The sequence below is a fragment of the Heptranchias perlo genome, unplaced genomic scaffold, assembly GCF_035084215.1.
Source record: "Heptranchias perlo isolate sHepPer1 unplaced genomic scaffold, sHepPer1.hap1 HAP1_SCAFFOLD_768, whole genome shotgun sequence".
Lineage (NCBI taxonomy): Eukaryota > Metazoa > Chordata > Chondrichthyes > Hexanchiformes > Hexanchidae > Heptranchias > Heptranchias perlo.
In genome coordinates this window covers 32,185-59,715 of record NW_027139802.1, presented here as the reverse complement: position 1 = coordinate 59,715, position 27,531 = coordinate 32,185, and the positions used below count along the sequence as shown (strand labels likewise).

The window sequence follows — 27,531 nt, the reverse complement described above, 5'->3', positions numbered from 1 at the left end:
TCTATATATAAACCCCCCCGAACCCCTCGATTAGATTCCAGTCTGTAACTCACTCCCGGGTATCTGTTATTCTATATATAAACCCCCCGAACTCCTCGATTAGATTCCAGTCTGTAACTCACTCCCGGGTATCTGTTATTCTATATATAAACCCCCCGAACCCCTCGATTAGATTCCAGTCTGTAACTCACTCCCGGGTATCTGTTATTCTATATATAAACCCCCCGAACCCCTCGATTAGATTCCAGTCTGTAACTCACTCCCGGGTATCTGTTATTCTATATATAAACCCCCCGAACCCCTCGATTAGATTCCAGTCTGTAACTCACTCCCGGGTATCTGTTATTCTATATATAAACCCCCCGAACCCCTCGATTGGATTCCAGTCTGTAAATCACTCCCGGGTATCTGTTATTCTATATATAAACCCCCCCGAACCCCTCGATTAGATTCCAGTCTGTAACTCACTCCCGGGTATCTGTTATTCTATATATAAACCCCCCGAACCCCTCGATTAGATTCCAGTCTGTAACTCACTCCCGGGTATCTGTTATTCTATATATAAACCCCCCGAACCCCTCGATTAGATTCCAGTCTGTAACTCACTCCCGGGTATCTGTTATTCTATATATAAACCCCCCGAACCCCTCGATTAGATTCCAGTCTGTAACTCACTCCCGGGTATCTGTTATTCAATATATAAACCCCCCGAACCCCTCGATTAGATTCCAGTCTGTAACTCACTCCCGGGTATCTGTTATTCTATATATAAACCCCCCGAACCCCTCGATTAGCTTCCAGTCTGTAACTCACTCCCCGGTATCTGTTATTCTATATATAAACCCCCCGAACCCCTCGATTAGCTTCCAGTCTGTAACTCACTCCCGGGTATCTGTTATTCTATATATAAACCCCCCCGAACCCCTCGATTAGATTCCAGTCTGTAACTCACTCCTGGGTATCTGTTATTCTATATATAAACCCCCCCGAACCCCTCGATTCGATTCCAGTCTGTAACTCCCTTTCTGTTCTTCGTGTGATGCATCACACGGTGGACTAGCCGGCCATCCCCAACCGTTTGGTGACAGAGACCCAGTTCGCCAGAGGGCTCCCGAATCGCGGCAGGAGACAGACCAGAGCCCATTGGCAGACAGGCAGACAGAAAGCCAGACAGACAGACGCCTCTCTCTCTCTATCCTGCTTTTATTGACCGGAAAACAAATCTTTTTGCACAAAAACTCGTTCAGTTCACACCCAGTCTGCTTTGACCGTTCGGTGTGACATTATGTGACGCTCCCTCAGCGTGACGTTATGTGACACTCCCTGAGTGTGACGCTATGTGACGCTCCCTCAGCGTGACATTATATGACGCTCCCTCAGTGTGACATTATGTGACGCTCCCTCAGGGTGACGTTACGTGACGCTCCCTCAGCGTGTCATTATGTGACGCTCCCTCAGTGTGACGTTATGTGACGCTCCCTCAGTGTGACGTTATGTGGTGCTCCCTCATTGTGACGTTATGTGACACTCCCTCAGTGTGACGTTATGTGATGCTCCCTCAGTGTGACGTTATGTGGCGCTCCCTCAGTGTGACGTTATGTGACACTCCCTCAGTGTGACGTTATGTGACGCTCCCTCAGTGTGACGTTATGGGACCCTCCCTCAGTGTGACGTTATGGGACCCTCCCTCAGTGTGACGTTATGGGACCCTCCCTCAGTGTGACGTTATGTGACGCTCCCTCAGTGTGACGTTATGGGACCCTCCCTCAGTGTGACGTTATGTGACCCTCCCTCAGTGTGACGTTATGTGACCCTCCCTCAGTGTGACGTTATGTGACGCTCCCTCAGCGTGACTTTATAAGACGCTCCCTCAGTGTGATGTTATGTGACGCTCCCTCAGTGTGACGTTATGTGACGCTCCCTCAGTGTGACGTTATGTGACGCTCCCTCAGTGTGACATTACGTGACGCTCCCTGAGTGTGACATTCTGTGGCGCTCCCTCAGTGTAACATTCTGTGACACTCCCTCAGTGTGATGTTATGTGACGCTCCCTCAGTGTGATGTTTTGTGACGCTCCCTCAAAGTGACATTTTGTGACGCTCCCTCAGTGTGACATTATGTCATGCTCCCTCAGTGTGATGTGACGAGACGCTCCCCGAGTGTGACGTTATGTGACACTCCCTCAGTGTGACGTTATGTGACACTCCCTCAGTGTGATGTGATAAGACGCTCCCTGAGAGTGACGTTATGTGACACTCCCTCAGTGTGACGTTATGTGACACTCCCTCAGTGTGACGTTATGTGACACTCCCTCAGTGTGACGTTATGTGACGCTCCCTCAGTGTGACGTTATGTGACGCTCCCTCAGTGTGACATTATGTCATGCTCCCTCAGTGTGATGTGACGAGACGCTCCCCGAGTGTGACGTTATGTGACACTCCCTCAGTGTGATGTGATGAGACGCTCCCTGAGAGTGACGTTATGTGACACTCCCTCAGTGTGAAGTTATGTGACACTCCCTCAGTGTGACGTTATGTGACACTCCCTCAGTGTGACGTTATGTGACACTCCCTCAGTGTGACTTTATGTGGCGCTCCCTCAGTGTGACATTATGTGACGCGCCCTCAGCGTGACATCATGTGACACTCGCTCAGTGTGACGTTATGTGACGCTACCTCAGTGTGACGTTATGTGATGCTCCCTCAGTGTGACGTTATGTGACGCTCCCTCAGTGTGACGTTTTGTGACGCTCCCTCAGTGTGACATTATGTGACGCTCCCTCAGTGTGACGTTTTGTGACGCTCCCTCAGTGTGACATTATGTGACGCTCCCTCAGTGTGACGTTTTGTGACGCTCCCTCAGTGTGACGTTTTGTGACGCTCCCACAGAGTGATGTTATGTGACGCTCCCTCAGCAAGACGTTACGTGACGCTCCCTTCGGGTGACGTGACATGACCTGACGCCGTTCCCGGGAGCGCCTCCTCACCAGGCCCCCTCCCTCACTCCGACTCCTCCCCCTCCAGTGCCAGGGAGCGGCAGCGGGGCTGGCATTCGGGGGCTGGCGCCCCGATTGGCGGCCGCAGCGGGTCGGGGAGGCGGGGCAGGCTCAGCCTGTCCCTGGGGCACGGCAGCTGGCCCCCTCCGAGGGGCGGAGGAGGAGGAGGAGAAGGAGAGTGGGGAAGAGGAGAAGACGGGAGAGAGTCTCCCCGGCGAAAGGCCAGCGGGCGCTGGCAGGGAGCATTCTTGCGCTGTCGGGCGAGGGCGACGGCCTCATCGAAGGAGAGACTCCCGCTGCTCCGCCAGGCGGCACACCGGACGGCGGGGGGAGGGGGAGCGGAGGCCTCGGGGGGGTCGGCAGACGGCCGGAGGTCGCCGGCCTGCGGCTCCACGAACTCGTGCCTCCTCTTCACCTTCAGGGCCGGGGGGAGTTTGGCGTAATGGGGCTTGGGGGGCACGACGGGCAGGGCCTTCACCTGTTGGACCCTCACCACCGAGGACTCCAGCCTCATGGGCGCGGGCGCGGGGACACCCGGATGCTCCTCCCGTCCCGCGAAGCCCCCCCCAGTCGAGCGGCCAACGGCCCCCAGCTCCGTCCTCGCCCCGCCGGCTTCCTCCTGCTCCGTGATGCCCCCGTCGGTCGAGCGGTTGCGGCTCCCGGCCACCGCGCACTGCCCGCCGCATTCCTCCCGCTCCGCGAAGCCCCCGTCGGTCGAGCAGCCGTCATCGCCGGGCTCCGCGCTCCCCCCGTCAGGCTCCCCCTGCTCTGAGAAGCACCCATTGGTCGAGCAGCCGGCATTATCGGGCTGCGGGCACCCTTCGCCAGGCTTCTCCCGGTCCGTGAAGCCGCGCCCAGTTGAGCAGCTGGCATTCACGGACTCCGTGCTACTCTCACTGGGCTGCACGCTCTCCGAGACGCCCCCCTCAGTCGAGCGGTCGGGGTTCTCGGAATCAGTGCTCCCAGCGACGTGTTCCTCCTGCTTTGCGAAGCCCCCCTCAGTCGAGCAGTCAGTGTTCCCCGGCTCTGTGCTCCCTTGGACAAGATCCTGCTGCTTTGCGAAGCCCCCCTCGGTCGAGCAACCGTCGTTTGCGAGCTCCCTGCTGCACTTGCCGGCCTCCTCCTCCAACGCGAAGCCCCATAAGGTCGAGCAGCCATCGTGCCCAGCCTCCACGCTCCACTCCACCAGCCCGGGCAGGCTCTGGGGATGGTGGTCGGGGAGCATCGGCTCAGTTTCTTGCGCGGGGATCGTCCCTGTCCCTCCCGATTGCGGGCGGTCGGGTGGGGGACATTGGTGAGGCACCTCGGGCGGAGTGGAGGGTTCCTCCTGGCTCCAGATCTCCTCGAGGGGGGGCTCGACGGAGAATTCCTCGTAATGGACCTGGGGAGAGAGGGAGGAGACAGGTCAACGGGGCCATGGACAAGTCTTCAGACCCGGGAGACATCTCGACACCAACCTCCCCAGTCCCTCAATCCCTCACCTACCCACCTTCTCCCCAATCCCTCAATCCCACACCTACCCACCTTCTCCCCAATCCCTCAATCCCACACCTACCCACCTTTTCCCCAATCCCTCAATCCCACACCTACCCACCTTCTCCCCAATCCCTCAATCCCACACCAACCCACCTTCTCCCCAATCCCTCAATCCCTCACCTACCCACCTTCTCCCCAATCCCTCAATCCCTCACCTACCCACCTTCTCCCCAATCCCTCAATCCCACACCTACCCACCTTCTCCCCAATCCCTCAATCCCACACCGACCCACCTTCTCCCCAATCCCTCAATCCCACACCTACCCACCTTCTCCCCAATCCCTCAATCCCACACCTACCCACCTTCTCCCCAATCCCTCAATCCCACACCGACCCACCTTCTCCCCAGTCCCTCAATCCCTCACCGACCCACCTTCTCCCCAGTCCCTCAATCCCACACCGACCCACCTTCTCCCCAATCCCTCAATCCCTCAACTACCCACCTTCTCCCCAGTCCCTCAATCCCTCAACTACCCACCTTCTCCCCAATCCCTCAAACCCACACCGACCCGCCTTCTCCCCAATCCATCAATCCCTCACCTACCCACCTTCTTCCCAATCCCTCAATCCCACACCTACCCACCTTCTCCCCAATCCCTCAAACCCACACCTACCCACCTTCTTCCCAATCCCTCAATCCCACACCTCCCCACCTTCTCCACAATCCCTCAATCCCTCACCTACCCACCTTCTCCCCAATCCCTCAATCCCACACCTACCCACCTTCTCCCCAATCCCTCAATCCCACACCTACCCACCTTCTCCCCAATCCCTCAATCCCACACCTACCCACCTTCTCCCCAATCCCTCAATCCCACACCTACCCACCTTCTCCCCAATCCCTCAATCCCACACCTACCCACCTTCTCCCCAATCCCTCAATCCCACACCAACCCACCTTCTCCCCAATCCCTCAATCCCACACCTACCCACCTTCTCCCCAATCCCTCAATCTCACACCTACCCACCTTCTCCCCAATCCCTCAATCTCACACCGACCCACCTTCTCCCCAATCCCTCAATCCCACACCTACCCACCTTCTCCCCAATCCCTCAATATCACACCTACCCACCTTCTCCCCAATCCCTCAATCCCACACCTACCCACCTTCTCCCCAATCCCTCAATCCCACACCTACCCACCTTCTCCCCAATCCCTCAATCCCTCACCTACCCACCTTCTCCCCAATCCCTCAATCCCTCACCTATCCACCTTCTCCCCAATCCCTCAATCCCTCACCTACCCACCTTCTCCCCAATCCCTCAATCCCTCACCTATCCATCTTCTCCCCAATCCCTCAATCCCACACCTACCCACCTTCTCCCCAATCCCTCAATCCCACACCTACCCACCTTCTCCCCAATCCCTCAATCCCACACTGACCCACCTTCTCCCCAATCCCTCAATCCCACACCTACCCACCTTCTCCCCAATCCCTCAATCCCACACCTACCCACCTTCTCCCCAATCCCTCAATCCCACACCGACCCACCTTCTCCCCAATCCCTCAAACCCTCACCTACCCACCTTCTCCCCAATCCCTCAATCCCACAGCTACCCACCTTCTCCCCAATCCCTCAATCTCACACCGACCCACCTTCTCCCCAATCCCTCAATCCCACACCTACCCACCTTCTCCCCAATCCCTCAATATCACACCTACCCACCTTCTCCCCAATCCCTCAATCCCACACCTACCCACCTTCTCCCCAATCCCTCAATCCCACACCTATCCACCTTCTCCCCAATCCCTCAATCCCACACCTACCCACCTTCTCCCCAATCCCTCAATCCCACACCTACCCACCTTCTCCCCAATCCCTCAATCCCACACTGACCCACCTTATCCCCAATCCCTCAATCCCACACCTACCCACCTTCTCCCCAATCCCTCAATCCCACACCGACCCACCTTCTCCCCAATCCCTCAATCCCTCACCTACCCACCTTCTCCCCAATCCCTCAATCCCACACCTACCCACCTTCTCCACAATCCCTCAATCCCACACCAACCCACCTTCTCCCCAATCCCTCAATCCCTCACCCACCCACCTTCTACCCAATCCCTCAATCCCACACCTACCCACCTTCTCCCCAATCCCTCAATCCCACACCCACCCACCTTCTCCCCAATCCTTCAATCTCACACCAACCCACCTTCTCCCCAATCCCTCAATCCCTCACCTACCCACCTTCTCCCCAATCCCACACCTACCTACCTTCTCCCCAATCCCTCAATCCCACACCGACCCACCTTCTCCCCAATCCCTCACCTACCCACCTTCTCCCCAATCCCTCAATCCCTCACCTACCCACCTTCTCCCCAATCCCTCTATCCCACACCTACCCACCTTCTCCCCAATCCCTCAATCCCACACCGACCCACCTTCTCCCCAATCCCTCAATCCCACACCTACCCACCTTCTCCCCAATCCCTCAATCCCACACCTACCCACCTTCTCCCCAATCTCTCAATCCCACACCTACCCACCTTCTCCCCAATCCCTCAATCCCACACCTACCCACCTTCTCCCCAATCCCTCAATATCACACCTACCCACTTTCTCCCCAATCCCTCAATCTCACACCGACCCACCTTCTCCCCAATCCCTCAATCCCACACCTACCCACCTTCTCCCCAATCCCTCAATATCACACCTACCCACCTTCTCCCCAATCCCTCAATCCCACACCTACCCACCTTCTCCCCAATCCCTCAATCCCACACCTACCCACCTTCTCCCCAATCCCTCAATCCCTCACCTACCCACCTTCTCCCCAATCCCTCAATCCCTCACCTATCCACCTTCTCCCCAATCCCTCAATCCCTCACCTACCCACCTTCTCCCCAATCCCTCAATCCCTCACCTATCCATCTTCTCCCCAATCCCTCAATCCCACACCTACCCACCTTCTCCCCAATCCCTCAATCCCACACCGACCCACCTTCTCCCCAATCCCTCAATCCCACACTGACCCACCTTCTCCCCAATCCCTCAATCCCACACCTACCCACCTTCTCCCCAATCCCTCAATCCCACACCTACCCACCTTCTCCCCAATCCCTCAATCCCACACCGACCCACCTTCTCCCCAATCCCTCAAACCCTCACCTACCCACCTTCTCCCCAATCCCTCAATCCCACAGCTACCCACCTTCTCCCCAATCCCTCAATCTCACACCGACCCACCTTCTCCCCAATCCCTCAATCCCACACCTACCCACCTTCTCCCCAATCCCTCAATATCACACCTACCCACCTTCTCCCCAATCCCTCAATCCCACACCTACCCACCTTCTCCCCAATCCCTCAATCCCACACCTATCCACCTTCTCCCCAATCCCTCAATCCCACACCTACCCACCTTCTCCCCAATCCCTCAATCCCACACCTACCCACCTTCTCCCCAATCCCTCAATCCCACACTGACCCACCTTATCCCCAATCCCTCAATCCCACACCTACCCACCTTCTCCCCAATCCCTCAATCCCACACCGACCCACCTTCTCCCCAATCCCTCAATCCCTCACCTACCCACCTTCTCCCCAATCCCTCAATCCCACACCTACCCACCTTCTCCACAATCCCTCAATCCCACACCAACCCACCTTCTCCCCAATCCCTCAATCCCTCACCCACCCACCTTCTACCCAATCCCTCAATCCCACACCTACCCACCTTCTCCCCAATCCCTCAATCCCACACCCACCCACCTTCTCCCCAATCCTTCAATCTCACACCAACCCACCTTCTCCCCAATCCCTCAATCCCTCACCTACCCACCTTCTCCCCAATCCCACACCTACCTACCTTCTCCCCAATCCCTCAATCCCACACCGACCCACCTTCTCCCCAATCCCTCACCTACCCACCTTCTCCCCAATCCCTCAATCCCTCACCTACCCACCTTCTCCCCAATCCCTCTATCCCACACCTACCCACCTTCTCCCCAATCCCTCAATCCCACACCGACCCACCTTCTCCCCAATCCCTCAATCCCACACCTACCCACCTTCTCCCCAATCCCTCAATCCCACACCTACCCACCTTCTCCCCAATCTCTCAATCCCACACCTACCCACCTTCTCCCCAATCCCTCAATCCCACACCTACCCACCTTCTCCCCAATCCCTCAATATCACACCTACCCACCTTCTCCCCAATCCCTCAATCTCACACCTACCCACCTTCTCCCCAATCCCTCAATCTCACAACAACCCACCTTCTCCCCAATCCCTCAATCCCACACCTCCCCACCTTCTCCCCAATCCCTCAATCCCACACTGACCCACCTTCTCCCCAATCCCTCTATCCCACACCTCCCCACCTTCTCCCCAATCCCTCAATCACACACCTACCCACCTTCTCCCCAATCCCTCAATCCCACATTCTCCCCAATCCCTCAATCCCACACCTCCCCACCTTCTCCCCAATCCCTCAATCCCACCTTTTCCCCAATCCCTCAATCCCACACTGACCCACCTTCTCCCCAATCCCTCAATCCCACACCTACCCACCTTCTCCCCAATCCCACAATCCCACACCTACCCACCTGCTCCCCAATCACTCAATCCCACACCTACCCACATTCTCCCCAATCCCTCAATCCCTCACCTACCCACCTTCTCCCCAATCCCTCAATCCCACACCTACCCACCTTCTCCCCAATCCCACAATCCCACACCTACCCACCTGCTCCCCAATCACTCAATCCCACACCAACCCACCTTCTCTCCAATCCCTCTATCCCACACCTCCCCACCTTCTCCCCAATCCCTCAATCACACACCTACCCACCTTCTCCCCAATCCCTCAATCCCACACCTACCCACCTTCTCCCCAATCCCACAATCCCACACCGACACACCTGCTCCCCAATCACTCAATCCCACACCTACCCACCTTCTCCCCAATCCCTCAATGCTACACCTACCCACCTTCTCCCCAATCCCTCAATCCCACACCTACCCACCTTCTCCCCAATCCCTCAATGCTACACCTACCCACCTTCTCCCCAATCCCTCAATCCCACACCTACCCACCTTCTCCCCAATCCCTCAATGCTACACCTACCCACCTTCTCCCCAATCCCTCAATGCTACACCTACCCAGCTTCTCCCCATTCCCTCAATCCCACACCTACCCACCTTCTCCCCAATCCCTCAATCCCACACCTACCCACCTTCTCCCAAATCCCTCAATCCCGCACCGACCCACCTTCTCCCCAATCCCTCAATCCCACACCTACCTACCTTCTCCCCAATCCCTCAATCCCTCACCCACCCACCTTCTCCCCAATCCCTCAATCCCACACCTACCCACCTTCTCCCCAATCCCTCAATCCCACACCTACCCACCTTCTCCCCAATCCCTCAATCTCACACCAACCCACCTTCTCCCCAATCCCTCCATCCCACACCGACCCACCTTCTCCCCAATCCCTCAATCCCACACCTACCCACCTTCTCCCCAATCCCTCAATCCCACACCTACCCACCTTCTCCCCAATCCCTCAATCCCACACCTCCCCACCTTCTCCCCAATCCCTCAATCACACACCTACCCACCTTCTCCCCAATCCCTCAATCTCACACCAACCCACCTTCTCTCCAATCCCTCTATCCCACACCTCCCCACCTTCTCCCCAATCCCTCAATCACACACCTCCCCACCTTCTCCCCAATCCCTCAATCCCACACCTACCCACCTTCTCCCCAATCCCTCAATCTCACACCAACCCACCTTCTCTCCAATCCCTCTATCCCACACCTCCCCACCTTCTCCCCAATCCCTCAATCACACACCTACCCACCTTCTCCCCAATCCCTCAATCCCACACCTACCCACCTTCTCCCCAATCCCTCAATCTCACACCAACCCACCTTCTCTCCAATCCCTCTATCCCACACCTCCCCACCTTCTCCCCAATCCCTCAATCCCACACCTACCCACCTTCTCCCCAATCCCTCAATCCCACACCTACCCACCTTCTCCCCAATCGCTCAATCCCACACCTACCCACCTTCGCCCCATCCCTCAATCCCACACCTACCCACCTACTCCCCAATCACTCAATCCCACACCTACCCACCTTCTCCCCAATCCCTCAATCCCACACCTACCCACCTTCTCCCCAATCCCTCAATCCCACACCTAGCCACCTTCTCCACAATCCCTCAATCCCACACCGACCCACCTTCTCCCCAATCCCTCAATCCCTCACCTACCCACCTTCTCCCCAATCCCTCAATCCCACACCGACCCACCTTCTCCCCAATCCCTCAATCCCACACCGACCCACCTTCTCCCCAATCCCTCAATCCCACCTTTTCCCCAATCCATCAATCCCACACCTACCCACCTTCTCCCCAATCCCTCAATCCCACACCGACCCACCTTTTCCCCAATCCCTCAATCCCACAGCGACCCACCGTCTCCCCAATCCCTCAATCCCACCTTCTCCCCAATCCCTCAATCCCACACCTACTCACCTTCTCCCCAATCCCTCAATCCCACACCGACCCACCTTCTCCCCAATCCCTCAATCCCTCACCTACCCACCTTCTCCCCAATCCCTCAATCCCACCTTCTCCCCAATCCCTCAATCCCTCAATCCCACCTTCTCCCCAATCCCTCACTCCCACACCTACCCACCTTCTCCCCAATCCCTCAATGCTACACCTACCCAGCTTCTCCCCATTCCCTCAATCCCACACCTACCCACCTTCTCCCCAATCCCTCAATCCCACACCTACCCACCTTCTCCCAAATCCCTCAATCCCGCACCGACCCACCTTCTCCCCAATCCCTCAATCCCACACCTACCCACCTTCTCCCCAATCCCTCAATCCCTCACCCACCCACCTTCTCCCCAATCCCTCAATCCCACACCGACCCACCTTCTCCCCAATCCCTCAATCCCACACCTACCCACCTTCTCCCCAATCCCTCAATCTCACACCAACCCACCTTCTCCCCAATCCCTCCATCCCACACCGACCCACCTTCTCCCCAATCCCTCAATCCCACACCTACCCACCTTCTCCCCAATCCCTCAATCCCACACCTACCCACCTTCTCCCCAATCCCTCAATCCCACACCTCCCCACCTTCACCCCAATCCCTCAATCACACACCTACCCACCTTCTCCCCAATCCCTCAATCCCACACCTCCCCACCTTCTCCCCAATCCCTCAATCACACACCTACCCACCTTCTCCCCAATCCCTCAATCCCACACCTACCCACCTTCTCCCCAATCCCTCAACCTCACACCAACCCACCTTCTCTCCAATCCCTCTATCCCACACCTCCCCACCTTCTCCCCAATCCCTCAATCACACACCTACCCACGTTCTCCCCAATCCCTCAATCCCACACCTACCCACCTTCTCCCCAATCCCTCAATCTCACACCAACCCACCTTCTCACCAATCCCTCTATCCCACACCTCCCCACCTTCTCCCCAATCCCTCAATCCCACACCTACCCACCTTCTCCCCAATCCCTCAATCCCACACCTACCCACCTTCTCCCCAATCCCTCAATCCCACACCTACCCACCTTCTCCCTAATCCCTCAATCCCACACCTCCCCACCTTCTCCCCAATCCCTCAATCCCACACCTACCCACCTTCTCCCCAATCGCTCAATCCCACACCTACCCACCTTCGCCCCATCCCTCAATCCCACACCTACCCACCTTCTCCCCAATCCCTCAATCCCACACCTACCCACCTTCTCCCCAATCCCTCAATCCCACACCTACCCACCTTCTCCCCAATCCCTCAATCCCACACCTACCCACCTTCTCCACAATCCCTCAATCCCACACCGACCCACCTTCTCCCAAATCCCTCAATCCCGCACCGACCCACCTTCTCCCCAATCCCTCAATCCCACACCTACCCACCTTCTCCCCAATCCCTCAATCCCTCACCCACCCACCTTCTCCCCAATCCCTCAATCCCACACCTCCCCACCTTCTCCCCAATCCCTCAATTCCACACCTACCCACCTTCTCCCCAATCCCTCAATCTCACACCAACCCACCTTCTCCCCAATCCCTCCATCCCACACTGACCCACATTCTCCCCAATCCCTCAATCCCTCACCTACCCACCTTCTCCCCAATCCCTCAATCCCACACCTACCCACCTTCTCCCCAATCCCTCAATCCCACACCTACCCACCTTCTCCCCAATCCCTCAATCCCACACCTCCCCACCTTCTCCCCAATCCCTCAATCACACACCTACCCACCTTCTCCCCAATCCCTCAATCCCACCTTTTCGCCAATCCATCAATCCCACACCTACCCACCTTCTCCCCAATCCCTCAATCCCACACCTACCCACCTTCTCCCCAATCCCTCAATCCCACTTTTTCCCCAATCCCTCTATCCCACACATCCCCACCTTCTCCCCAATCCCTCAATCACACACCTACCCACCTTCTCCCCAATCCCTCAATCCCACCTTTTCCCCAATCCCTCAATCCCACAGCTACCCACGTTCTCCCCAATCCCTCAATCCCACACCTACCCACCTTCTCCCCAATCCCTCAATCCCACACCTACCCACCTTCTCCCCAATCCCTCAATCCCACACCTACCCACCTTCTCCCCAATCCCTCAATCCCACACCTACCCACCTTCTCCCCAATCCCTCAATCCCACACCTACCCACCTTCTCCCCAATCCCTCAATCCCACACCTACCCACCTTCTCCCCAATCCCTCAATCCCACACCTACCCACCTTCTCCCCAATCCCTCAATCCCTCACCTACCCACCTTCTACCCAATCCCACAATCTCACATCGACCCATCGTCTCCCCAATCCCTCAATCCCTCACCTACCCACCTTCTCCCCAATCCCTCAATCCCACACCTACCCACCTTCTCCCCAATCCCTCAATCCCTCACCTACCCACCTTCTCCCCAATCCCTCAATCCCACACCTACCCACCTTCTCCCCAATCCCTCAATCCCACACCTACCCACCTTCTCCCCAATCCCTCAATCCCACACCTACCAACCTTCTCCCCAATCCCTCAATCCCTCACCGACCCACCTTCTCCCCAATCCCTCAATCTCACATCGACCCACCGTCTCCCCAATCCCTCAATCCCTCACCTACCCACCTTCTCCCCAATCCCTCAATGCTGCACCTACCCACCTTCTCCCCATTCCCTCAATCCCACACCTACCCACCTTCTCCCAAATCCCTCAATCCCACACCTACCCACCTTCTCCCCAATCCCTCAATCCCACACCTACCCACCTTCTCCCCAATCCCTCAATGCTACACCTACCCACCTTCTCCCCAATCCCTCAATCCCACCTTCTCCCCAATCCCTCAATCCCTCAATCCCACCTTCTCCCCAATCCCTCACTCCCACACCTACCCACCTACTCCTCAATCTCTCAATCCCGCACCTACCCACCTTCTCCCCAATCCCTCACTCCCACACCTACCCACCAACTCCTCAATCCCTCACTCCCACACCTACCCACCTACTCCTCAATCTCTCAATCCCACAACTACCCACCTTCTCCCCAATCGCTCAATCCCACACCTACCCACCTTCGCCCCATCCCTCAATCCCACACCTACCCACCTTCTCCCCAATCCCTCAATCCCACCTATTCCCCAATCCCTCTATCCCACACATCCCCACCTTCTCCCCAATCCCTCAATCACACACCTACCCACCTTCTCCCCAATCCCTCAATCCCACCTTTTCCCCAATCCCTCAATCCCACACCTACCCACGTTCTCCCCAATCCCTCAATCCCACACCTACCCACCTTCTCCCCAATCCCTCAATCCCACACCTACCCACCTTCTCCCCAATCCCTCAATCCCACACCTACCCATCTTCTCCCCAATCCCTCAATCCCACACCTACCCACCTTCTCCCCAATCCCTCAATCCCACACCTACCCACCTTCTCCCCAATCCCTCAATCCCACACCTACCCACCTTCTCCCCAATCCCTCAATCCCACACCTACCCACCTTCTCCCCAATCCCTCAATCCCTCACCTACCCACCTTCTCCCCAATCCCTCAATCTCACATCGACCCACCGTCTCCCCAATCCCTCAATCCCTCACCTACCCACCTTCTCCCCAATCCCTCAATCCCACACCTACCCACCTTCTCCCCAATCCCTCAATCCCACACCTCTCCACCTTCTCCCCAATCCCTCAAACCCACACCTACCAACCTTCTCCCCAATCCCTCAATCCCTCACCTACCCACCTTCTCCCCATTCCCTCAATCCCACACCTACCCACCTTCTCCCAAATCCCTCAATCCCACACCTACCCACCTTCTCCCCAATCCCTCAATCCCACACCTACCCACCTTCTCCCCAATCCCTCAATGCTACACCTACCCACCTTCTCCCCAATCCCTCAATCCCACCTTCTCCCCAATCCCTCAATCCCTCAATCCCACCTTCTCCCCAATCCCTCAATCCCACACCTACCCACCTTCTCCCCAATCCCTCAATCCCACACCTACCCACCTTCTCCCCAATCCCTCAATCCCACACATACCCACCTTCTCCCCAATCCCTCAATCCCACACCTACCCACCTTCTCCCCAATCCCTCAATCCCACACCTACCCACCTTCTCCCCAATCCCTCAATCCCACACCTACCCACCTTCTCCCCAATCCCTCAATCCCACACCTACCCACCTTCTCCCCAATCCCTCAATCCCTCACCTACCCACCTTCTCCCCAATCCCTCAATCTCACATCGACCCACCGTCTCCCCAATCCCTCAATCCCTCACCTACCCACCTTCTCCCCAATCCCTCAATCCCACACCTACCCACCTTCTCCCCAATCCCTCAATCCCTCACCTACCCACCTTCTCCCCAATCCCTCAATCCCACACCTACCCACCTTCTCCCCAATCCCTCAATCCCACACCTACCCACCTTCTCCCCAATCCCTCAATCCCACACCTACCAACCTTCTCCCCAATCCCTCAATCCCTCACCTACCCACCTTCTCCCCAATCCCTCAATCTCACATCGACCCACCGTCTCCCCAATCCCTCAATCCCTCACCTACCCACCTTCTCCCCAATCCCTCAATGCTGCACCTACCCACCTTCTCCCCATTCCCTCAATCCCACACCTACCCACCTTCTCCCAAATCCCTCAATCCCACACCTACCCACCTTCTCCCCAATCCCTCAATCCCACACCTACCCACCTTCTCCCCAATCCCTCAATGCTACACCTACCCACCTTCTCCCCAATCCCTCAATCCCACCTTCTCCCCAATCCCTCAATCCCTCAATCCCACCTTCTCCCCAATCCCTCACTCCCACACCTACCCACCTACTCCTCAATCTCTCAATCCCGCACCTACCCACCTTCTCCCCAATCCCTCACTCCCACACCTACCCACCGACTCCTCAATCCCTCACTCCCACACCTACCCACCTACTCCTCAATCTCTCAATCCCAAACCTACCCACCTTCTCCTCAATCTCTCAATCCCACACCGACCCACCTTCTCCCCAATCTCTCAATCCCACACACACCCACCATCTCCTCAATCCCTCAATCCCAAACCTACCCACCATCTCCCCAGTCCCTCAATCCCACACCTACCCACCTTCTCCCCAATCCCTCAATCCCTCACCTACCCACCTTCTCCCCAATCCCTCAATCACACACCTACCCACCTTCTCCCCAGTCCCTCAATCCCACACCTACCCACCTTCTCTCCAATCCCTCAATCCCACACTTACCCACCTTCTCCCCAATCCCTCAATCCCACACCTCCCCACCTTCTCCACAATCCCTCAATCCCAAACCTACCCACCATCTCCCCAGTCCCTCAATCCCACACCTACCCACCTTCTCCCCAATCCCTCAATCCCTCACCGACCCACCGTCTCCCCAATCCCTCAATCCCACACCTACCCACCTTCTCCCCAATCCCTCAATCCCTCACCTACCCACCTTCTCCCCAATCCCTCAATGCCACACCGACCCACCTTCTCCCCAATCCCTCAATCCCTCACCTAGCCACCTTCTCCCCAATCCCTCAATCCCTCACCTACCCACCTTCTCCCCAATCCCTCAATCCCACACCGACCCACCTTCTCCCCAATCCCTCAATCCCACACCTACCCACCTTCTCCCCAATCCCTCAATCCCACACCTCCCCACCTTCTCCCCAATCCCTCAATCACACACCTACCCACCTTCTCCCGAATCCCTCAATCCCGCACCGACCCACCTTCTCCCCAATCCCTCTATCCCACACCTCCCCACCTTCTCCCCAATCCCTCAATCACACACCTACCCACCTTCTCCCCAATCTCTCAATCCCACACCTACCCACCTTCTCCCCAGTCCCTCAATCCCACACCTACCCACCTTCTCCCCAATCCCTCAATCCCACACCTGCCCACCTTCTCCCCAATCCCTCAATGCTACACCTACCAACCTTCTCCTCAATCCCTCAATCCCTCACCTACCCACCTTCTCGCCAATCCCTCAATCCCACACCTACCCACCTTCTCCCCAATCCCTCAATCCCTCACCTACCCACCTTCTCCCCAATCCCTCAATCCCTCACCTATCCACCTTCTCCCCAATCCCTCAATCCCACACCTACCCACCTTCTCCCCAATCCCTCAATCCCACACCTACCCACCTTCTCCCCAATCCCTCAATCCCACACTGACCCACCTTCTCCCCAATCCCTCAATCCCACACCTACCCACCTTCTCCCCAATCCCTCAATCCCACACCGACCCTCCTTCTCCCCAATCCCTCAATCCCTCACCTACCCACCTTCTCCCCAATCCCTCAATCCCACAGCTACCCACCTTCTCCCCAATCCCTCAATCTCACACCTACCCACCTTCTCCCCAATCCCTCAATCCCACACCTACCCACCTTCTCCCCAATCCCTCAATCTCACACCGACCCACCTTCTCCCCAATCCCTCAATCCCACACCTACCCACCTTCTCCCCAATCCCTCAATATCACACCTACCCACCTTCTCCCCAATCCCTCAATCCCACACCTACCCACCTTCTCCCCAATCCCTCAATCCCACACCTACCCACCTTCTCCCCAATCCCTCAATCCCTCACCTACCCACCTTCTCCCCAATCCCTCAATCCCTCACCTATCCACCTTCTCCCCAATCCCTCAATCCCACACCTACCCACCTTCTCCCCAATCCCTCAATCTCACACCTACCCACCTTCTCCCCAATCCCTCAATCCCACACCTACCCACCTTCTCCCCAATCCCTCAATTCCACACCGACCCACCTTCTCCCCAATCCCTCAATCCCACACCTCCCCACCTTCTCCACAATCCCTCAATCCCTCACCTACCCACCTTCTCCCCAATCCCTCAATCCCACACCTACCCACCTTCTCCCCAATCCCTCAATCCCACACCTACCCACCTTCTCCCCAATCCCTCAATCCCACACCTACCCACCTTCTCCCCAATCCCTCAATCCCACACCTACCCACCTTCTCCCCAATCCCTCAATCCCACACCTACCCACCTTCTCCCCAATCCCTCAATCCCACACCAACCCACCTTCTCCCCAATCCCTCAATCACACACCTACCCACCTTCTCCCCAATCCCTCAATCTCACACCTACCCACCTTCTCCCCAATCCCTCAATCCCACACCTACCCACCTTCTCCCCAATCCCTCAATCTCACACCGACCCACCTTCTCCCCAATCCCTCAATCCCACACCTACCCACCTTCTCCCCAATCCCTCAATATCACACCTACCCACCTTCTCCCCAATCCCTCAATCCCACACCTACCCACCTTCTCCCCAATCCCTCAATCCCACACCTACCCACCTTCTCCCCAATCCCTCAATCCCTCACCTACCCACCTTCTCCCCAATCCCTCAATCCCTCACCTATCCACCTTCTCCCCAATCCCTCAATCCCACACCTACCCACCTTCTCCCCAATCCCTCAATCCCACACCTACCCACCTTCTCCCCAATCCCTCAATCCCACACTGACCCACCTTCTCCCCAATCCCTCAATCCCACACCTACCCACCTTCTCCCCAATCCCTCAATCCCACACCGACCCTCCTTCTCCCCAATCCCTCAATCCCTCACCTGCCCACCTTCTCCCCAATCCCTCAATCCCACAGCTACCCACCTTCTCCCCAATCCCTCAATCTCACACCTACCCACCTTCTCCCCAATCCCTCAATCCCACACCTACCCACCTTCTCCCCAATCCCTCAATCTCACACCGACCCACCTTCTCCCCAATCCCGCAATCCCACACCTACCCACCTTCTCCCCAATCCCTCAATATCACACCTACCCACCTTCTCCCCAATCCCTCAATCCCACACCTACCCACCTTCTCCCCAATCCCTCAATCCCACACCTACCCACCTTCTCCCCAATCCCTCAATCCCTCACCTACCCACCTTCTCCCCAATCCCTCAATCCCTCACCTATCCACCTTCTCCCCAATCCCTCAATCCCACACCTACCCACCTTCTCCCCAATCCCTCAATCCCACACCTACCCACCTTCTCCCCAATCCCTCAATCTCACACCGACCCACCTTCTCCCCAATCCCTCAATCCCACACCTACCCACCTTCTCCCCAATCCCTCAATATCACACCTACCCACCTTCTCCCCAATCCCTCAATCCCACACCTACCCACCTTCTCCCCAATCCCTCAATCCCACACCTACCCACCTTCTCCCCAATCCCTCAATCCCTCACCTACCCACCTTCTCCCCAATCCCTCAATCCCTCACCTATCCACCTTCTCCCCAATCCCTCAATCCCACACCTACCCACCTTCTCCCCAATCCCTCAAACCCACACCTACCCACCTTCTCCCCAATCCCTCAATCCCACACTGACCCACCTTCTCCCCAATCCCTCAATCCCACACCTACCCACCTTCTCCCCAATCCCTCAATCCCACACCGACCCACCTTCTCCCCAATCCCTCAATCCCTCACCTACCCACCTTCTCCCCAATCCCTCAATCCCACACCTACCCACCTTCTCCACAATCCCTCAATCCCACACCAACCCACCTTCTCCCCAATCCCTCAATCCCTCACCCACCCACCTTCTACCCAATCCCTCAATCCCACACCTACCCACCTTCTCCCCAATCCCTCAATCCCACACCCACCCACCTTCTCCCCAATCCTTCAATCTCACACCAACCCACCTTCTCCCCAATCCCTCAATCCCTCACCTACCCACCTTCTCCCCAATCCCACACCTACCCACCTTCTCCCCAATCCCTCAATCCCACACCGACCCACCTTCTCCCCAATCCCTCACCTACCCACCTTCTCCCCAATCCCTCAATCCCTCACCTACCCACCTTCTCCCCAATCCCTCTATCCCACACCTACCCACCTTCTCCCCAATCCCTCAATCCCACACCGACCCACCTTCTCCCCAATCCCTCAATCCCACACCTACCCACCTTCTCCCCAATCCCTCAATCCCACACCTACCCTCCTTCTCCCCAATCCCTCAATCCCACACCTACCCACCTTCTCCCCAATCCCTCAATCTCACAACAACCCACCTTCTCCCCAATCCCTCAATCCCACACCTCCCCAGCTTCTCCCCAATCCCTCAATCCCACACTGACCCACCTTCTCCCCAATCCCTCTATCCCACACCTACCCACCTTCTCCCCAATCCCTCAATCCCACCTTCTCCCCAATCCCTCAATCCCACACCTCCCCACCTTCTCCCCAATCCCTCAATCCCACCTTTTCCCCAATCCCTCAATCCCACACTGACCCACCTTCTCCCCAATCCCTCAATGCTACACCTACCCACCTTCTCGCCAATCCCTCAATCCCACACTGACCCACCTTCTCCCCAATCCCTCAATCCCACACCAACCCACCTTCTCCCCAATCACTCAATCCCACACCTACCCACCTTCTCCCCAATCCTTCAATGCTACACCTACCCACCTTCTCCCCAATCCCTCAATCCCTCACCTATCCACCTTCTCCCCAATCCCTCAATCCCACACCTACCCACCTTCTCCCCAATCCCTCAATCCCACACCTACCCACCTTCTCCCCAATCCCTCAATCTCACACCGACCCACCTTCTCCCCAATCCCTCAATCCCACACCTACCCACCTTCTCCCCAATCCCTCAATATCACACCTACCCACCTTCTCCCCAATCCCTCAATCCCACACCTACCCACCTTCTCCCCAATCCCTCAATCCCACACCTACCCACCTTCTCCCCAATCCCTCAATCCCTCACCTACCCACCTTCTCCCCAATCCCTCAATCCCTCACCTATCCACCTTCTCCCCAATCCCTCAATCCCACACCTACCCACCTTCTCCCCAATCCCTCAATCCCACACCTACCCACCTTCTCCCCAATCCCTCAATCCCACACTGACCCACCTTCTCCCCAATCCCTCAATCCCACACCTACCCACCTTCTCCCCAATCCCTGAATCCCACACCGACCCACCTTCTCCCCAATCCCTCAATCCCTCACCTACCCACCTTCTCCCCAATCCCTCAATCCCACACCTACCCACCTTCTCCATAATCCCTCAATCCCACACCAACCCACCTTCTCCCCAATCCCTCAATCCCTCACCCACCCACCTTCTACCCAATCCCTCAATCCCACACCTACCCACCTTCTCCCCAATCCCTCAATCCCACACCCACCCACCTTCTCCCCAATCCTTCAATCTCACACCAACCCACCTTCTCCCCAATCCCTCAATCCCTCACCTACCCACCTTCTCCCCAATCCCACACCTACCCACCTTCTCCCCAATCCCTCAATCCCACACCGACCCACCTTCTCCCCAATCCCTCACCTACCCACCTTCTCCCCAATCCCTCAATCCCTCACCTACCCACCTTCTCCCCAATCCCTCTATCCCACACCTACCCACCTTCTCCCCAATCCCTCAATCCCACACCGACCCACCTTCTCCCCAATCCCTCAATCCCACACCTACCCACCTTCTCCCCAATCCCTCAATCCCACACCTACCCACCTTCTCCCCAATCCCTCAATCCCACACCTACCCACCTTCTCCCCAATCCCTCAATCCCACACCTACCCACCTTCTCCCCAATCCCTCAATATCACACCTACCCACCTTCTCCCCAATCCCTCAATCTCACACCTACCCACCTTCTCCCCAATCCCTCAATCTCACAACAACCCACCTTCTCCCCAATCCCTCAATCCCACACCTCCCCAGCTTCTCCCCAATCCCTCAATCCCACACTGACCCACCTTCTCCCCAATCCCTCTATCCCACACCTACCCACCTTCTCCCCAATCCCTCAATCCCACCTTCTCCCCAATCCCTCAATCCCACACCTCCCCACCTTCTCCCCAATCCCTCAATCCCACCTTTTCCCCAATCCCTCAATCCCACACTGACCCACCTTCTCCCCAATCCCTCAATGCTACACCTACCCACCTTCTCGCCAATCCCTCAATCCCACACTGACCCACCTTCTCCCCAATCCCTCAATCCCACACCAACCCACCTTCTCCCCAATCACTCAATCCCACACCTACCCACCTTCTCCCCAATCCCTCAATGCTACACCTACCCACCTTCTCCCCAATCCCTCAATGCTACACCTACCCACCTTCTCCCCAATCCCTCAATCCCACACCTACCCACCTTCTCCCCAATCCCTCAATGCTACACCTACCCACCTTCTCCCCAATCCCTCAATGCTACACCTACCCACCTTCTCCCCATTCCCTCAATCCCACACCTACCCACCTTCTCCCCAATCCCTCAATCCCACACCTACCCACCTTCTCCCAAATCCCTCAATCCCGCACCGACCCACCTTCGCCCTAATCCCTCAATCCCACACCTACCCACCTTCTCCCCAATCCCTCAATCCCTCACCCACCCACCTTCTCCCCAATCCCTCAATCCCACACCTACCCACCTTCTCCCCAATCCCTCAATCCCACACCTACCCACCTTCTCCCCAATCCCTCAATCTCACACCAACCCACCTTCTCCCCAATCCCTCCATCCCACACCGACCCACCTTCTCCCCAATCCCTCAATCCCACACCTACCCACCTTCTCCCCAATCCCTCAATCCCACACCTACCCACCTTCTCCCCAATCCCTCAATCCCACACCTCCCCACCTTCTCCCCAATCCCTCAATCACACACCTACCCACCTTCTCCACAATCCCTCAATCTCACACCAACCCACCTTCTCTCCAATCCCTCTATCCCACACCTCCCCACCTTCTCCCCAATCCCTCAATCACACACCTACCCACCTTCTCCCCAATCCCTCAATCCCACACCTACCCACCTTCTCCCCAATCCCTCAATCTCACACCAACCCACCTTCTCTCCAATCCCTCTATCCCACACCTCCCCACCTTCTCCCCAATCCCTCAATCACACACCTACCCACCTTCTCCCCAATCCCTCAATCCCACACCTACCCACCTTATCCCCAATCCCTCAATCTCACACCAACCAACCTTCTCTCCAATCCCTCAATCCCACACCTACCCACCTTCTCCCCAATCCCTCAATCCCACACCTCCCCACCTTCTCCCCAATCCCTCAATCCCACACCTACCCACCTTCTCCCCAATCCCTCAATCCCACACCTACCCACCTTCTCCCCAATCGCTCAATCCCACACCTACCCACCTTCGCCCCATCCCTCAATCCCACACCTACCCACCTTCTCCCCAATCCCTCAATCCCACACCTACCCACCTTCTCCCCAATCCCTCAATCCCACACCTACCCACCTTCTCCCCAATCCCTCAATCCCACACCTAGGCACCTTCTCCACAATCCCTCAATCCCACACCGACCCACCTTCTCCCCAATCCCTCAATCCCTCACCTACCCACCTTCTCCCCAATCCCTCAATCCCACACCTACCCACCTTCTCCCCAATCCCTCAATCCCACACCGACCCACCTTCTCCACAATCCCTCAATCCCACCTTTTCCCCAATCCATCAATCCCACACCTACCCACCTTCTCCCCAATCCCTCAATCCCACACCGACCCACCTTCTCCCCAATCCCTCAATCCCACAGCGACCCACCTTCTCCCCAATCCCTCAATCCCACCTTCTCCCCAATCCCTCAATCCCACACCTACTCACCTTCTCCCCAATCCCTCAATCCCACACCGACCCACCTTCTCCCCAATCCCTCAATCCCTCACCTACCCACCTTCTCCCCAATCCCTCAATCCCACCTTCTCCCCAATCCCTCAATCCCTCAATCCCACCTTCTCCCCAATCCCTCACTCCCGCACCTACCCACCTTCTCCCCAATCCCTCAATGCTACACCTACCCACCTTCTCCCCATTCCCTCAATCCCACACCTACCCACCTTCTCCCCAATCACTCAATCCCACACCTACCCACCTTCTCCCAAATCCCTCAATCCCGCACCGACCCACCTTCTCCCCAATCCCTCAATCCCACACCCACCCACCTTCTCCCCAATCCCTCAATCCCACACCTACCCACCTTCTCCCCAATCCCTCAATCCCACACCTACCCACCTTCTCCCCAATCCCTCAATCTCACACCAACCCACCTTCTCCCCAATCCCTCCATCCCACACCGACCCACCTTCTCCCCAATCCCTCAATCCCACACCTACCCACCTTCTCCCCAATCCCTCAATCCCACACCTACCCACCTTCTCCCCAATCCCTCAATCCCACACCTCCCCACCTTCACCCCAATCCCTCAATCACACACCTACCCACCTTCTCCCCAATCCCTCAATCCCACACCTCCCCACCTTCTCCCCAATCCCTCAATCACACACCTACCCACCTTCTCCCCAATCCCTCAATCCCACACCTACCCACCTTCTCCCCAATCCCTCAATCTCACACCAACCCACCTTCTCTCCAATCCCTCTATCCCACACCTTCCCACCTTCTCCCCAATCCCTCAATCCCACACCTACCCACCTTCTCCCCAATCCCTCAATCTCACACCAACCCACCTTCTCTCCAATCCCTCTATCCCACACCTCCCCACCTTCTCCCCAATCCCTCAATCCCACACCTACCCACCTTCTCCCCAATCCCTCAATCCCACACCTACCCACCTTCTCCCCAATCCCTCAATCCCACACCTACCCACCTTCTCCCCAATCCCTCAATCCCACACCTACCCACCTTCTCCCCAATCCCTCAATCCCACACCTACCCACCTTCTCCCCAATCCCTCAATCCCACACCTACCCACCTTCTCCCCAATCCCTCAATCCCACACCTACCCACCTTCTCCCCAATCCCTCAATCACACACCTACCCACCTTCTCCCCAATCCCTCAATCCCACACCTACCCACCTTCTCCCCAATCCCTCAATCTCACACCAACCCACCTTCTCTCCAATCCCTCTATCCCACACCTTCCCACCTTCTCCCCAATCCCTCAATCCCACACCTACCCACCTTCTCCCCAATCCCTCAATCCCACACGTACCAACCTTCTCCCCAATCCCTCAATCCCTCACCTACCCACCTTCTCCCCAATCCCTCAATCTCACATCGACCCACCGTCTCCCCAATCCCTCAATCCCTCACCTACCCACCTTCTCCCCAATCCCTCAATGCTGCACCTACCCACCTTCTCCCCATTCCCTCAATCCCACACCTACCCACCTTCTCCCAAATCCCTCAATCCCACACCTACCCACCTTCTCCCCAATCCCTCAATCCCACACCTACCCACCTTCTCCCCAATCCCTCAATGCTACACCTACCCACCTTCTCCCCAATCCCTCAATCCCACCTTCTCCCCAATCCCTCAATCCCTCAATCCCACCTTCTCCCCAATCCCTCACTCCCACACCTACCCACCTACTCCTCAATCTCTCAATCCCGCACCTACCCACCTTCTCCCCAATCCCTCACTCCCACACCTACCCACCGACTCCTCAATCCCTCACTCCCACACCTACCCACCTACTCCTCAATCTCTCAATCCCAAACCTACCCACCTTCTCCTCAATCTCTCAATCCCACACCGACCCACCTTCTCCCCAATCTCTCAATCCCACACACACCCACCATCTCCTCAATCCCTCAATCCCAAACCTACCCACCATCTCCCCAGTCCCTCAATCCCACACCTACCCACCTTCTCCCCAATCCCTCAATCCCTCACCTACCCACCTTCTCCCCAATCCCTCAATCACACACCGACCCACCTTCTCCCCAGTCCCTCAATCCCACACCTACCCACCTTCTCTCCAATCCCTCAATCCCACACTTACCCACCTTCTCCCCAATCCCTCAATCCCACACCTCCCCACCTTCTCCACAATCCCTCAATCCCAAACCTACCCACCATCTCCCCAGTCCCTCAATCCCACACCTACCCACCTTCTCCCCAATCCCTCAATCCCTCACCGACCCACCGTCTCCCCAATCCCTCAATCCCACACCTACCCACCTTCTCCCCAATCCCTCAATCCCTCACCTACCCACCTTCTCCCCAATCCCTCAATGCCACACCGACCCACCTTCTCCCCAATCCCTCAATCCCTCACCTAGCCACCTTCTCCCCAATCCCTCAATCCCTCACCTACCCACCTTCTCCCCAATCCCTCAATCCCACACCGACCCACCTTCTCCCCAATCCCTCAATCCCACACCTACCCACCTTCTCCCCAATCCCTCAATCCCACACCTCCCCACCTTCTCCCCAATCCCTCAATCACACACCTACCCACCTTCTCCCGAATCCCTCAATCCCGCACCGACCCACCTTCTCCCCAATCCCTCTATCCCACACCTCCCCACCTTCTCCCCAATCCCTCAATCACACACCTACCCACCTTCTCCCCAATCTCTCAATCCCACACCTACCCACCTTCTCCCCAGTCCCTCAATCCCACACCTACCCACCTTCTCCCCAATCCCTCAATCCCACACCTGCCCACCTTCTCCCCAATCCCTCAATGCTACACCTACCAACCTTCTCCTCAATCCCTCAATCCCTCACCTACCCACCTTCTCGCCAATCCCTCAATCCCACACCTACCCACCTTCTCCCCAATCCCTCAATCCCACACCGACCCACCTTCTCCCCAATCCCTCAATCCCTCACCTACCCACCTTCTCCCCAATCCCTCAATCCCACACCTACCCACCTTCTCCCCAATCCCTCAATCCCACACCAACTCACCCTCTCCCCAATCCCTCAATCCCACACCTACCCACCTTCTCCCCAATCCCTCAATCCCTCACCCACCCACCTTCTCCCCAATCCCTCAATCCCACACCTACCCACCTTCTCACCAATCCCTCAATCCCTCACCCACCCACCTTCTCCCCAATCCCTCAATCCCTCACCCACCCACCTTCTCCCCAATACCTCAATCCCACACCTACCCACCTTCTCCCCAATCCCTCAATCCCACACCGACCCACCTTCTCCCCAATCCCTCAATCCCACACCTACCCACCTTCTCCCCAATCCCTCAATCCCACACCTCCCCACCTTCTCCCCAATCCCTCAATCACACACCTACCCACCTTCTCCCGAATCCCTCAATCCCGCACCGACCCACCTTCTCCCCAATCCCTCTATCCCACACCTCCCCACCTTCTCCCCAATCCCTCAATCACACACCTACCCACCTTCTCCCCAATCTCTCAATCCCACACCTACCCACCTTCTCCCCAGTCCCTCAATCCCACACCTACCCACCTTCTCCCCAATCCCTCAATCCCACACCTGCCCACCTTCTCCCCAATCCCTCAATGCTACACCTACCAACCTTCTCCTCAATCCCTCAATCCCTCACCTACCCACCTTCTCGCCAATCCCTCAATCCCACACCTACCCACCTTCTCCCCAATCCCTCAATCCCACACCGACCCACCTTCTCCCCAATCCCTCAATCCCTCAC

The 27,531-nt window shown here is 56.8% G+C and overlaps 1 protein-coding gene across 1 annotated transcript in view; it reads right to left on the bottom strand.

Annotated features, from left to right (window-relative positions):
• Positions 1-1,187: 1,187 nt before the first annotated feature.
• The window catches only part of LOC137319223 (rho GTPase-activating protein 30-like), a 45,265-nt gene continuing 18,921 nt past the window's right edge, over positions 1,188-27,531 (bottom strand). Inside the window, exon 4 of the mRNA XM_067981527.1 lies at positions 1,188-4,376. Within this exon, the coding sequence (XP_067837628.1) occupies positions 3,000-4,376 (1,377 nt within the window). The 3' untranslated portion in view covers positions 1,188-2,999. The remainder of the gene's footprint in view (positions 4,377-27,531) is intronic.